At 54.7% G+C, this 12,222-nt stretch overlaps 1 protein-coding gene across 2 annotated transcripts in view; it reads left to right on the top strand.

The window, feature by feature from the left end:
• LOC101552379 (aromatase) overlaps positions 1-12,222 on the top strand; it is a 72,671-nt gene that overhangs the window by 20,310 nt on the left and 40,139 nt on the right. For both annotated transcript variants that reach the window (XM_004611771.2, XM_055131422.1), the window contains exon 2: positions 11,998-12,180. In XM_004611771.2, the coding sequence (XP_004611828.1) occupies positions 12,036-12,180 (145 nt within the window). In that variant the 5' untranslated portion in view covers positions 11,998-12,035. The remainder of the gene's footprint in view (positions 1-11,997; positions 12,181-12,222) is intronic.

Here is a 12,222-nt window from a genome sequence, read left to right as displayed (position 1 = left end):
TCTGGGGCCAGCCCATCTGCATGGAGTTGGGGTAGTGGGGGTGCAAGAGGTGACAGGCAGAGACACCCTGGGGATGAGAACTGCCCCATGCCCCCAGTTACCAGATGTGTGCCCTCACAGCTGGGAAAGAGGGAGCTTTCCCCTTTGGGGTAGGAGTGTTTGCGGTCTGTCATCTTGACCATCTGGCTTGGCCAGCATGCCAGCTCTGGAGGACACCCCCTTGCCATTCTTCACCCTGGGAAAAAATACCTATAAGCCTTTGAGACTCAGCTTTGGGGCATTTGGGGGTGGGGGCGGTGGGGGAAGGTCCTGACATTGTGTGAGTGATCTGCAAGAGGTTTCCTGTCACACTCCCATCAGGCCCCACATGTCTCTCTAAAAATTGTGTTCAACGTTTATATATGTATATTTGCTGATCCAAATCCAGCCTTCTCTGCTGGGCCATGTCTCTGGAGACTGGACCCCTCCCAGGGCCCTCGGGCATGTCCCTGGCACCAAGGCCCTTAGTCCAAAGGAACTCTGTACGAGAATGTGCATGTCTCACTGACATGGATGGCATGTGAGGCCCTGAAAAGGCCACCAGAGAGCTAGCTGGTCTAAGGGACGTTTGTGTGTCTCACTTTCAAGGAACATGTTACTTGGGTCTGGGTGCTGACCCTCAGCTTCTCCATGGCCATTTTTACATATTTGCATTTCTGCCTGTGTCTTGTTCCTCCGGGTGGGTCACTAAGTACCATGCCCACCTTATTCTTCTAGGCCATCTTTGTTGTTTTGGGGTGAGCTTGTAAAGCCCATCATTTCGACTATTATCCCTGTCCAGTTGCTATTCCATCCAAGTGGACTCCTGGAAAGGAAGGTGCTATTATCTCCATTTTACCGTCAAGGAAACGGAAGGCTCAGACTGGTGTAGTAACTTGCCCCCAAGTCACACAGCAGAGAAACAGAGCTGGACCACAGAACTGCTCTCCATGGGAACACGACTACATGAATGAAATAATGTCGTGGACTTGGGAGAGGGATGGTGTTCATGGTCTCATTATCAAGTGGCAATTGTTCAGGGTCTGTTCGCAGCCTTGTTCAAGCAATCACTGAAGGGTGCGCCCATTGGCTCGTTAAAAGTTCCCTCCCACATTTTGGAACTTCTGACGTTGACGGGATGCTCTGGGCTGGCGTGAAAGGGTGCCCTGTGTGTCTTGCATGGTCTCTCCATGGCCATTTTTACATATTTGCATTTCTGCTTTCCTGTGTCTTCCTGTGTCCTGTAACCTCCAGTTGGGTCACTAAGTACCATGCCCACCTTATTCTTCTAGGACATCTTTCCGTTGGTTTGCCCTGTTCATGGCCCCTTCCCCCTGCTGAGGATTATCATAGCCAACTCTGAATCCCCCTTTAAATAGGAGTGGTTTGTCCACTGCACCGGCCACCTCAGTGATGCTATTTGATGTCACAGGTTTGGCTTGGGAGTCACGTGTCGGGGGGAGTGACTGTACCTTAGACATTACCTGCTGATGCAGATGGCACCCTGATGGCTGCTGCAGGAATAACCCTCACCGAGCACCCCTTCTTTGGAAATGTTTTCCGAAGTCAGTAGCACCTTATCATTAACTTCTTCATTGGTTCTCAAGTTCAATTTGGTGAATAAGTCACTCAGTGGACCAAGTCTGTGACACCAAAGGTGTTTTTTTTTTCCTTTTTTTTTCTTTTTCTCTCAATGGACCCCACAGAAGGAAAAATGGGCCAGAAATTCTAGAAGTATGGAAATAGATGAACCTTGATAGAAAGAGAATCAAAGAGCAGAACCGAAAGAGAATGCCTCAAGAGGCAATATGGAATCCCACAGGTCCTCCATTTAGAAATGGATAGGGGGGAGAGCAAGTACATATATGGGGGGGCGGGGGAGTGCCAGGAATGGGCACCCCAATGATGGCCTCAGGCATCTCTGAACACCTTCTCTCCCCTGACCAAGTAGCATTTAAAGCAGTGGCCCTGCCCACCCACGAAGCTCCTGGTAGACTGGTTAGTGCTGGAGAGACCAAATCTGCCTGAGCCCAGGAAGCTAAACTGCTGAGATACTCAGACTGGTGGCGCACTCCACCTCCCTGAAAACAGGTGTACGGCATCCCGTCTCTCCCCTTGCCGCCCCTGCCCCTGGAGGCAGTTTCACCCAGGCCCCTGGAAACTGGAAGGGGTGGAGAGTGTTCCAGTAGCAGGAGTCCGGGCACATTTCAATGCAGGTCAGCGCGGGAGTGGAAGAGTTGCGAGGCTGGTGACTTCTCTCGGGAGCAGAAGAGTTCATGCCCAAGTTCAGGCCTGGGAGAGTTCAAAACCAGTCTCTTCCATCAGGAGAATAGAAGCAGCCTGACACCAGCGGATGCCGCATCTGCAAAGAGAAGCAAAGGCGGCCAAGTCTCTGAACCCCCCTTTAGAAGGGAGTGATGCTTTTGATTTTTTTTTTTTTTTTGCAAACGGAAATCTGGCTGACTGGACTTGAAAAATAATTCACAGTTGGAAGAGAGCTGAACGCTGAGAAATTGCTCAAGAAAGCAGTCTCAGCAGGCAGCTCCCGAAGATAAGAGAATGGGAAATAAGAAACAGCAGGTAAGAGCCATGAAGGATATTCTTAAGACCCAAGATTTACCTTCCTGGTGACCTGGAAGTGGTGAGCATGAAGAGGCAATGGTTAGAGGTACTAGTCCGGAGCGCCCGGGGGAAGGGGGTCTGCCTGCCCTTCTCAGCAGCATGGAAAACCACGGGCCAATCTGGGTGGGCAAGTCTCCCACGCACCTTCCCAGCCAATTGCCCCCCAGTGCAGGGCCCTGGGAAACCAAGTGTGGGGGGCTGGAAAGACATGCAGATACTTGTCCCTGGGGACTATGACAGGTGAGTTAAACCAGACATACAGGACTGGAGAGAGTGTCCTGGGGGACGGCTCTTGCCTTTGCACACAGCCGAGCCCAGTTCGATCCCCACCATTGCATCGGCCCCCTGCCCACCCTTACTCTCCAGAACTGCCAGGAGTGATCCCTGAGCCTAGTCGGCACATGGCCCAAATAGGAAAGCAGACGTAGATTTGAAATATGCTGGCCATGGTTCCAGAACTGACCTGGGCATTTCTGCCCTGCTTTGAGCCTAAGGGCAACTGGGCGCGTGCATTTTCTGGGTTTTTTTTTTTTGGGGGGGGGGGTGCGTTTCCTGAATGTCCTTGGTTATCTTGTAGAGCAGGGAAGAAGCCAGAAATGGATGCTTGTCCCGGGCCCCTCCCGCCACTCATGGGTTTTCTGGGCCCAATCCTGCTTCTTGCAGTGGCTCTGGATGGTCTGGGTCTCTCTCCACCTGCCTCAGGCCACCCGCCCTCCGATGCTTCAATACCCTTTGTGTCCCCATCACTGTCCCATTCCTCCCACCTTGTAGGCCCCAACTTGTAGGACCCCCCCCAAATTTGTCTCTTCACACAAAGGTGGCATTGGCCATGGTCCCAAGGCCCTGGTCTCCATGTCCTTTCCCACAGGGCCACACTGACCCTCTCAGAACTCTCTTCCCCAACCACGCTACAGGCTGCCATGAGGCCAGTAGGATGCCCAGGGCCCTCCTCAGGGCCCCCCAGCACCTGCTAGGAGAGAAAAGCTTCCCTTGATGGAGAACAGGCTAGAGAATTAGCCCTGGACACTATTTTGGTGAGACATTTACTTCTGGAGAAAGGAGGGGGGCAGAGAGAAAACAAGGAACGGGGCCCCAGGAGCTGCAGTGTGGGGAGCAGGGGGACAGTGAAGGTATGTGGCAATGGTCCCCCATATGGGTTCAGGCCACCTCTGTGCTCTTGCCATCTCCCATCCCCCACCACACTGGGTCGAAATTTCCCACAGACGCCTCCAGACTGCCAAGGGGGCTTGAGGATCTCCAAGGTCTGGGACTCTGGCCCCGTGGGGCAGTGCCCAGACCCTCCCTCATGACCCTGCCCTCCACCCAGGCACTGGCAACCAGTGACTGGGTGTGTGGAGCCCTGGGGGTCTCTCAGGGTCCTCCACCCTTTCCTAACCTGCTCTCCCTCATTTCCTCTTCCGAGTTGCCAAGGAACACGGCCATGCTGCCCTCCCATTTTTCTGATGATGAAACTGATGTAGAGCTGTAATTCAGAGCATACCATGATAGGGGTCATTCTGAACCCAGGGACTGGAGGGATCCTCTGGGGCAAACAGACAGGGGTCCCTCGGCGCCTTCGTGGGCTGTGGGCTTTCCCTCTGCTGTCCCCCCTTCTGGAACTCCTCTGCCCACTCTCTTCTCCCCAGTGGACATGCCTCTGGATGTGGCTTGCGTCTGTAGGAAGGGGGGATGGGGTGGGGGCATGGCTCCCCAGTCCATCGGACTCCTCCTCGGTGGCAAGGGAGGCAAGGGCGACGTGTTGTTCATTGCAATATTCCTAGAGCCTAGACAGGTTGTCGGGACGTGGGGTATAAAAGACACTTCGGTGGGAGCAGGGGGAGATTGAGCCGAGTCCTGGGCTTTGCCAAAGTCCCCCGTGCCAGGCTGAAGCAGTGCTCCGACCGGGCCGGGGTGAAGCGTGGGGCACCGTGGTGATGGGGAAGGTGGAGGAGGGTGTCTTGGGGATTCAAACATGCTCCGTCCATCTTCCTCTAGCCCTCTCTGATGTGTCCCATTTCCTGCATGAGTTCCCCCTCTTTGGACCGAGCCCTCGCTGGAGTGCTTGGGGTCTGGGACAAATGTTTACAATGCCCCGAGGAAACCCCCATCCTTGTAAAAGCTGGAAATAATTGCACCCTACCGGTTGGAGGCAGAGACTCTGAGCTGGGAAGGGCCCCTCGAACGGACTGAGGGCAGAGGTGGAGAAAGGAACGGGATCCAGGGACTGGACTCTGGGGTGCAGCTGTGGGTCGGTGGGGGTGGGTGGTCCAGAACCCAGAAGTGTAGTTGCCAGGTTTGGATTCTGATTCTCAAGTATGCATTCTTTAGTGTGAACACCCTCCTCGGCTGCCATTAGGTAGGCCTGGGGCTCTCATAGTGGGAAGGGCCGCAGGAACTTGAGTGGCCCCTGGCTCCCTGATGCCCAGTTCAATCTGGTCACCTGATCCATTGGGCTCTGGTTGGGGGGGCAGTAGGAGGTCAGGAAAGAGGAAGGTGGAGAGGGGAACGGGGAGGGGCTGGGCTGAGATAAAAAGCAAGAATGCTGGATGCTGGGCAGACCCTGAGCAGAGAAGGGGGTCACCTCCCCCCCCCCGCCCTTCCGCAGATAAGGAGATGGAGGCACAGAGAGGTTACGTGAGCCCAGGGCTTGGGGTCAAGCTAGCAACTCCCTCTCTGGGGATTGGCTCAGCTCTAGGCCATCTCTGGGCTTCTTGCAGTCTTGTTCGTTAAACAACAGATAAATCTCACTGGGGAAGAGCAGTGATGATGCTGTTATCGAAATGTTTGGGTGGTGGCTGAGGCCCACTGCCCGGCTGGAACGGGCCCATTGGAAGTCCTAGATAAGGGCGTTTCTGGGGCATGTGGGAATGCCTCGGCCCCAGGCCGCAGGGATGCACCAGGTCATTCACTGCACGAACATTTACTGAGCACTTGCCCGGGACCCTTGTGATTACCCCCACCCTCGCCTTGGGGAGGGCCTAGTCAGGGGCACAGGAGAGGGGTAGAGAGGGGCCCTGGGTGGGTCTCTGAGCTAATCAATAACCTCTGCTGTGCAAATGACAAAAGGCAACCCCACCCCCTGGGTCCCTATCCCGGAGTGCTCTGTACAGGAGGGGGTCTTGTCCACTCCATGGGTCCCCCAGAGAGCTTGTCCCACCCCAGGAGGCGAGCCCAGTCCCAATATGGTAACTCTGGGGTGACACTAAGGCTCAGATCTGGCTTTGGACCTAACCCCGCAAAGCAGCCTTGGGGGCCACCCTAAGCAACACTCCCCCACCTCTGTCCCGTGTGTGGATTGCCTGCCACAGAGGCCACTGGGGAGGCTTTGCTTGAGTTCTTTGTGCCCCGAAGTAGAACTCGAGTCCTCTGGCATGGGAAGGACCACCTGGGCACAGAGGCTGGTTTGCCCCCGAGCCGAGACGCCCACCCCCAAGATCCAGTTTCCACGATGTCCTTCGCCCTCCTCAGGGTGAAAGCTGAAAGGGGGCTGGGGAGAGACACTCCCTTTGCACCCCCTAGGGGCCAGTAAAACTGAGCCAAGGGGGGAAGGGAGAGGCCAGGGAGACACCCACTGTGGGCGCGACACACTGGCCCTGCCAGGCCAGGCCGGCCTTCCCGAGCCGAGTGTCTGGTGGCCCTAGCCCTGACCGAGCTGGTCCTTGCTCACTGGTCCTGGGCGAAGGTGTGGGGTCAGGGGCCGGGTGTCTGGTGGGCAGAGGTGCCCGTGGAAGGGCCCCGCTGAAAGACGAGGTGAGGGGGCCTCCGGGCCAGGGAGCTCTGGCAGAGGAGGGGAAGGCTGGCTGCAGATGGGCACGGGAGCCGCCCGCCCTCCACCAGCCCACCCCGCCACTCCTGCTTGATACCCAAGACCTTGGGGTCTTGCACATTTCAAGCTTGGATCCCAGTGCCACGTGGGTGGGCACTGCAGCACAGGAGGCAGAGGAGAGCGTGCCTGTCTTCCCTCCTGGTCACCAGCTTTCGGGGGAATGGACAAGTGCCTGCGGCCCAGCTCTGTGTTGACCTCTTATGGCTTCCCACAGGGCAGGGGCAGTGTGTGTGTGTGTGTGTGTGTGTGTGTGTGTGTGTATGGGGTGCGTGCGTGTTTGGGGGTAGTGTGTGTGGAGTGTTTATTTGTGTGTGAGTGGGGTGTGTGTGTGTGTGTGTGTGTGTGTGTGTGTGTGTGTGTGTTTGCGCACGTGTGTACAGGCACATGCTCCTATTGTCTCAAAGCTTTAGAACAAATAAATCCCCAGGGATCCACAGGGGAGGGACCTCGCCCAGTTCCCCACTGTGAGCCCGGGCTTTCCCTAGGGTCACTGACAAGTCCAGGAAGAGAACTACAGGGTTGGGTGACGCCCTTGGCAGCTCTGTGACTGCTGTGTTTTCCTTGAGCCACTGTCACAGACCCCCGTAGTCACGTCGGTGCTCCAGCTGACAACTCGTGCTTGTCCGCAGCACCTGACCGGGAGAGGAGTACTTAATGCCCCCTGGAACCTCCCCTACTCCAGGCCTCCCCCTCGGGAGCAAAAGTGTGGCAGAACCCTTGCCCTGGGGGAGGGTGGAGACGCAGTGTACAGCTTGGCACAGGAGAGGGGGAGGTGTGCCGGGACCCCCGAGGAGCTCGAGCGTGTGCCTGCGGAGGGAAGCAGGGTTTTCAAGATGAACAGACCATCCTCCTATGGGGTGTCAGAAAACTCACACAAATACATCCTCGAAAAGAAAATAAAGTTTGATTTTAAATTTTTGAATATACTTTGGATATATTTTGTTTTGTTTTCCAGATAAAAATGTACATTAAAAAGCTTTTCCTTGTATTCTCTGGAATATCCCTTATCCACACACACATATCCCTTGGTATGTGAGGTTTTGCAGAGGCAGGGGCTGTGCCCCACGAATACACTCTGGGATGCTGACCCAGGTCTCCGGACCCAGCAGAGGCAGCAAGGAAGTTCTCTCTCTCGCTAGCCACATTCCTGGTCCTGACTGCGGTGATAGACTCAGATCAACTTGAGTCTTGACACCAGAGCACTTGCCGTGCAGAGGCAATTTGCAGACAGGATAGGGCGAGGCCCGAGCACACAGTTCCTTGAAGGTTGGGCACTTACTGCAAATACCAACTAAAGGCTGCCAATGGGAGTTGACACCGAACCATAGACGTTTGGTTTGGCCCCAGGCCCGGAACGTTCTGTCTCCCCGAGGCTGTCTCCTGCATAGCCCTCAGGATGGCGGCAGGGATTGGAACTGCCTAGGGTAGGTGGAGGAAACCCCGGAAGCCCCCAGGGGGACTCTCCTTCAAAAATTGAAAACTGCTGGGAATTTTGGGTCATGGTGGCCAAGAATCTAGAAAGCTGATGAATCCCCCACCCCACCCCTGCCCCATGATTGGACTGGACTGAAAATAAGTTCTGATCAACAGAGTGGAGGGAAGGGAAATTAACATCTGAGCCCAACGGTAAAGGAAGCCTGAGGGAGTCATTGTAAGGACTGTGATTTAATATGTGGGCCAGAAGGTAAAGGAAGCCTAGGAAGGGAGCTCTTAGGGAGAAAACGTCTTTAGGGTCTACCCTTCAAACTTTGACACTGGCTGTATTTAGGATGGTTGCAGGCAGGGGAGGAAGGTGGGAAAGCCCATGATTTTCAAGTCAGCTGGGGAAATGAACCAGCAGGCTGGGGCAGGGAGAGAGGAAGACGGTCCCTGTGCTTCCCTTAGGACGGAAGTTGAGTGACTCGTGCGTCTACTTGCACATCAGTACGGAGTGAGGTTGCGACAGCTGGCGGCTGGGCAGCTGGGGCTTCAGAGAGGGAGAGATGCAGCTGGGCAGAGGGACGGCCGAAGGCTGGGGAAGGCTCGAGGGAGGAGGGCTTCAAGGCAGAGGGTGCCAAGCGCTTGCTGCAGGTTCCCAGGGGGTTAGGACTCCCCACCCCTGGCCCAACTCCCCCACTGCTGCAGCTGGAGCGACTGGGACGTTTTGCTCAGAGGACACACTGGTTGGGTCCTTGCTCTCAGCCCTCTGCTGCCTTCTGTGACTTGAAGGACAAAGTCAACCTTCTCGAAAGCACCCCCAACAGATTGGCTCAGTGGCACCTGCCACTGTCTCTAGCCTCCCTGTCCTGCTCCCCCCACCGCCCGCCCCCACTTGTGGCTACCACCCCCCAGACTTCTTTCTGTGTGCAGTTGGGTTTGCCCTTCCTACATATACACCCCCGCAGCCCCCAAGGCCCACCCAGCAGCCCTTCCCCATCCCAGACTAGAAGTTCCCCCTCACTTGAGGGAAAGCTTTCCACGAGGACCTTTAACCCCCCGACCTCAGCTTTGGTCTGCCAACACCTGGGAACCGGGGTCACACCTGCCTTGCAGGAGAAGGCAGCCTCCCCCACCCCACACACAGATTCACTGTGGCCCTAGATAAAAGGGCACAGCAGGAAGAGTGCCCAGGTGGCTGGGGGTATCTCTCCAGGAGGAGGGGGACAGCATACAGGAGAGAATGAGAGAAAAGGGTAGACTCGGCACTGTCATCCAGACAGTGTCCAGCAGGGCCTGGTCAGGCTGGGCTGTACTTCTGCAGGGCTTGGTTCTGCCTCTCCCAGAGGGTCCCCTGCCAGCCCCTACTGGTGCTATGGAGCCCTGAGTGTGTTTTGTGTTCTGACACCGCCCCAAACAGGAGCTTGGAACAACACGTTTCAGGTCCTAGAGCAGAGAATATCTTGGTATTGTTTTTGAGAATCGGATGGAAATTATAGTTTCTTCCCCACCTCCATTTCCCCACCCCAGTCCCTGTTCTTCTTCACCCCACCCCAAGTTAAAAAAAAATCAAGATACAGATGAATGGAGACAACATTTATGGAACTTTCTAGGGAGATCACAGAGTCCCTGAAATCCAAATAGAATCTGGTGAAGAATCAATCCAGAGCTTTCTTACCAAGCAGAGTTCGGCCACCATCTAATCCCAAGCCACCGTGTCCTGGAAACCTAACATTCTTTCACATTCTTTCGGGGGTGGTAGGGGTTTGGGGGGCCAGGGGGAAGCCCGGGAGCTGCCACCTGCTCATCCTGGTGTGTGCGTTCAAAAACGTGGGTGCACGCTGCATGCATTCAGTGGCCAAGAGCCACCTCCCCACCCTGGCTGGCTGATGGTGAGGGGCAAACAGAGGGGCACCAGGCTGGTGGGTAATCAGTCACCATTTGTTCCATTAGTTACAAAGAAATCATGAAGGTTTGGGGAAGCAATTACACATAGCTGTGGTTGCACAATGAACAGATGCGAAGCCCTTCCTTCCGGGAAGCTCTTCTAGGACAAAATCTCATCTGCTAGATGTGTCCAAGGGCAGAATTCCATCTAAGGGCACTTTCTCCTTTCCTTAGTCCAAATTTATTTAAATAGTCATCTAAAATGTACTTCTTAATATTTCCAATCATTTTGTATAAACATAGTGAGAGATATATCAAGCTTAAAGAGTGGCTCTCCTGGGGACATCTCGCTATAGATCCCAGACTACAGTCCTCAGGCCAGGTTAGTCTTTCCTGACCCCAGCAGTGTCCTTATCCAGTTACTACTTTTTTGGGCTGCAGTGATAGCACAGCGGGTAGGGTGTTTGCCTCACATGCGGCCGATCCGGGTTTAATTCCTCCGTCCCTCTTGGAGAGCCCGACAAGCTACTGAGAGTATCCCGCCCGCATGGCAGAGCCTGGCAAGCTCCCCATGGCGTATTCGAAAACAGTAACAACAAGTCTCACAATGGAGACGTTACTGGTGCCCTCTCAGCAAATCGATGAACAATGGGATGACAGTGCTACAGTGCTACTTTTTGGGTCAAGACAGAGTTTGTCCCATGACCATACTCTTAACTTACTATACAGTTTTTGGAGACTAGCCTGTCCCTTTCTGATGCCAGGGTAGGTTACAGCTTGCCCTGGGTGCATCCAGTCCCTCGTCAGGACCATCCTTTTGTGGTGTTAGAAACTAAGGGCAACTGAGGCTTAAGTCAAGTAAATATGACAGAAGCCCGTAAACATTATTTGGCCTCAATTAACTCCCAAGTAACAAAAGCATAGTATTATGCTGTCTTCCTGTGTCTATACAAAAAGGACATTGCTCTAAACAATGCAAAAGACATCAAGAAAAGAGAAAAGCAATATTTCACATGCACATACAAAATCCAGAGTCCTCAGAAGAATCTGATTTTACAAGTCACAGGATCTTATTTGCTGATAGAAATGATAACAGATAGGGGGAAAGGAGAGGTTAAAGATAAACAGAGAGGAACGAGAGTGCCTCAGGAGCACTGTAATGGGTGTTACTCAATAAACCTACATGCCCTGCAGTGGGGAAGAAAGCTCAAACCAGTGTTATCCAACAGTGGTGTGGAGGAACAGGGTACTCCCCAAATGACTACAGATTGTTGCCTGGCTCCGTCTCTTTCACGAATCACCTTCCCTGGCGCTCGCCTCTCAGCACCTAGCTATTATATAAAACCTGAACCATAAGCCAAGCTCCATGCGTGCACTCCGGAGGGGGAAACCTCAGCAGAACCTCAGATGATGCTGAAGTGACTTTGCCCCAGAGGTTGCTTCTGTAGCAGCAGCCCCGGAGCTGGTAGCTGCTGGTCCTCTGCCCAGCACCTTCCCTTCCTTCCCTCTCCCCTCTCCCTCCACCTCGCTCTCCTACCTTCTGCGGTAGGTGAAAGATGCCTGGCCTCGCCTGCCTTCCTCTCCATGGTGCTACTTCATCTGGCTGTGGTGGGAAAGGGTTTTGAGCCTCAATTCAAAACCCTGTAGGAAAACAGGGTCGTGCGTGAGTCCCAGCCTCATGGGCGGCAGCTCCGAGAATGGCACCGCTGGTGCCCGCAGAGAAGCTTCTTTCCTTCCGGAGAGGTTACCATGGTGTGGGGAGGGGAGGGGAGGAACTCGGAGCGAGGAAGCCAGGTGAGGGGGCTATGATCTTGTTTCGTTTTCTCATTGGTTTGGCTTCAGGGAAGTGAGTTTGCCTAAACAAAATGTGCCGATGAAATCACCCAGGGACTCCACCTCCGCAGTAAGCTTCGGCTTCCCGTACTTTTGGTAAGAAATTTGGCTCCCAACTGGGAATTCAGTCACCCTATCCATTCAAGGGCACGTTGATAAGGTCCTATCAGACCAAGCGCCTGAGGAAACCTGGGGCTTGACCAAGGTCAGAAATGCCGCGCTGCTCACCCAAAGGATCCCGCTCGAACAGGCTTGTTTTGACTCGTAACCACAAATCTGCCTTGCCTCCATGCCTGTGCTCACTATAAAAACGGGGCACTGGGCGTCCCCGCCCCGCATCCTCCGGAGGTCGTCGAGGGACCTCTTTCATCCCTGTGCCCCTCTGCTTCCCACAGGACCCCACGCTCCTCCCGCTGAGAGCGAGGCTCACAAGATGGTCTTGGAGTTGCTCAACCCGATGCAGTACAACATCACCAGCGTGGTGCCTGGAGCCATGCCCGTGGCCACCATGCCCATACTGCTGCTCACGGGCTTCCTCCTCCTGGTGTGGAATTACGAGGACTCATCCTCCATACCAGGTGAGTCGGCAGCGAGCTTAGCTCTGGGGAGTAGTGACCTGG

Source organism: Sorex araneus, chromosome 3 (assembly GCF_027595985.1).
Source record: "Sorex araneus isolate mSorAra2 chromosome 3, mSorAra2.pri, whole genome shotgun sequence".
Lineage (NCBI taxonomy): Eukaryota > Metazoa > Chordata > Mammalia > Eulipotyphla > Soricidae > Sorex > Sorex araneus.
Note: the sequence above shows the minus strand (reverse complement) of the source record. Positions and strands in the feature narration are given on the sequence as shown.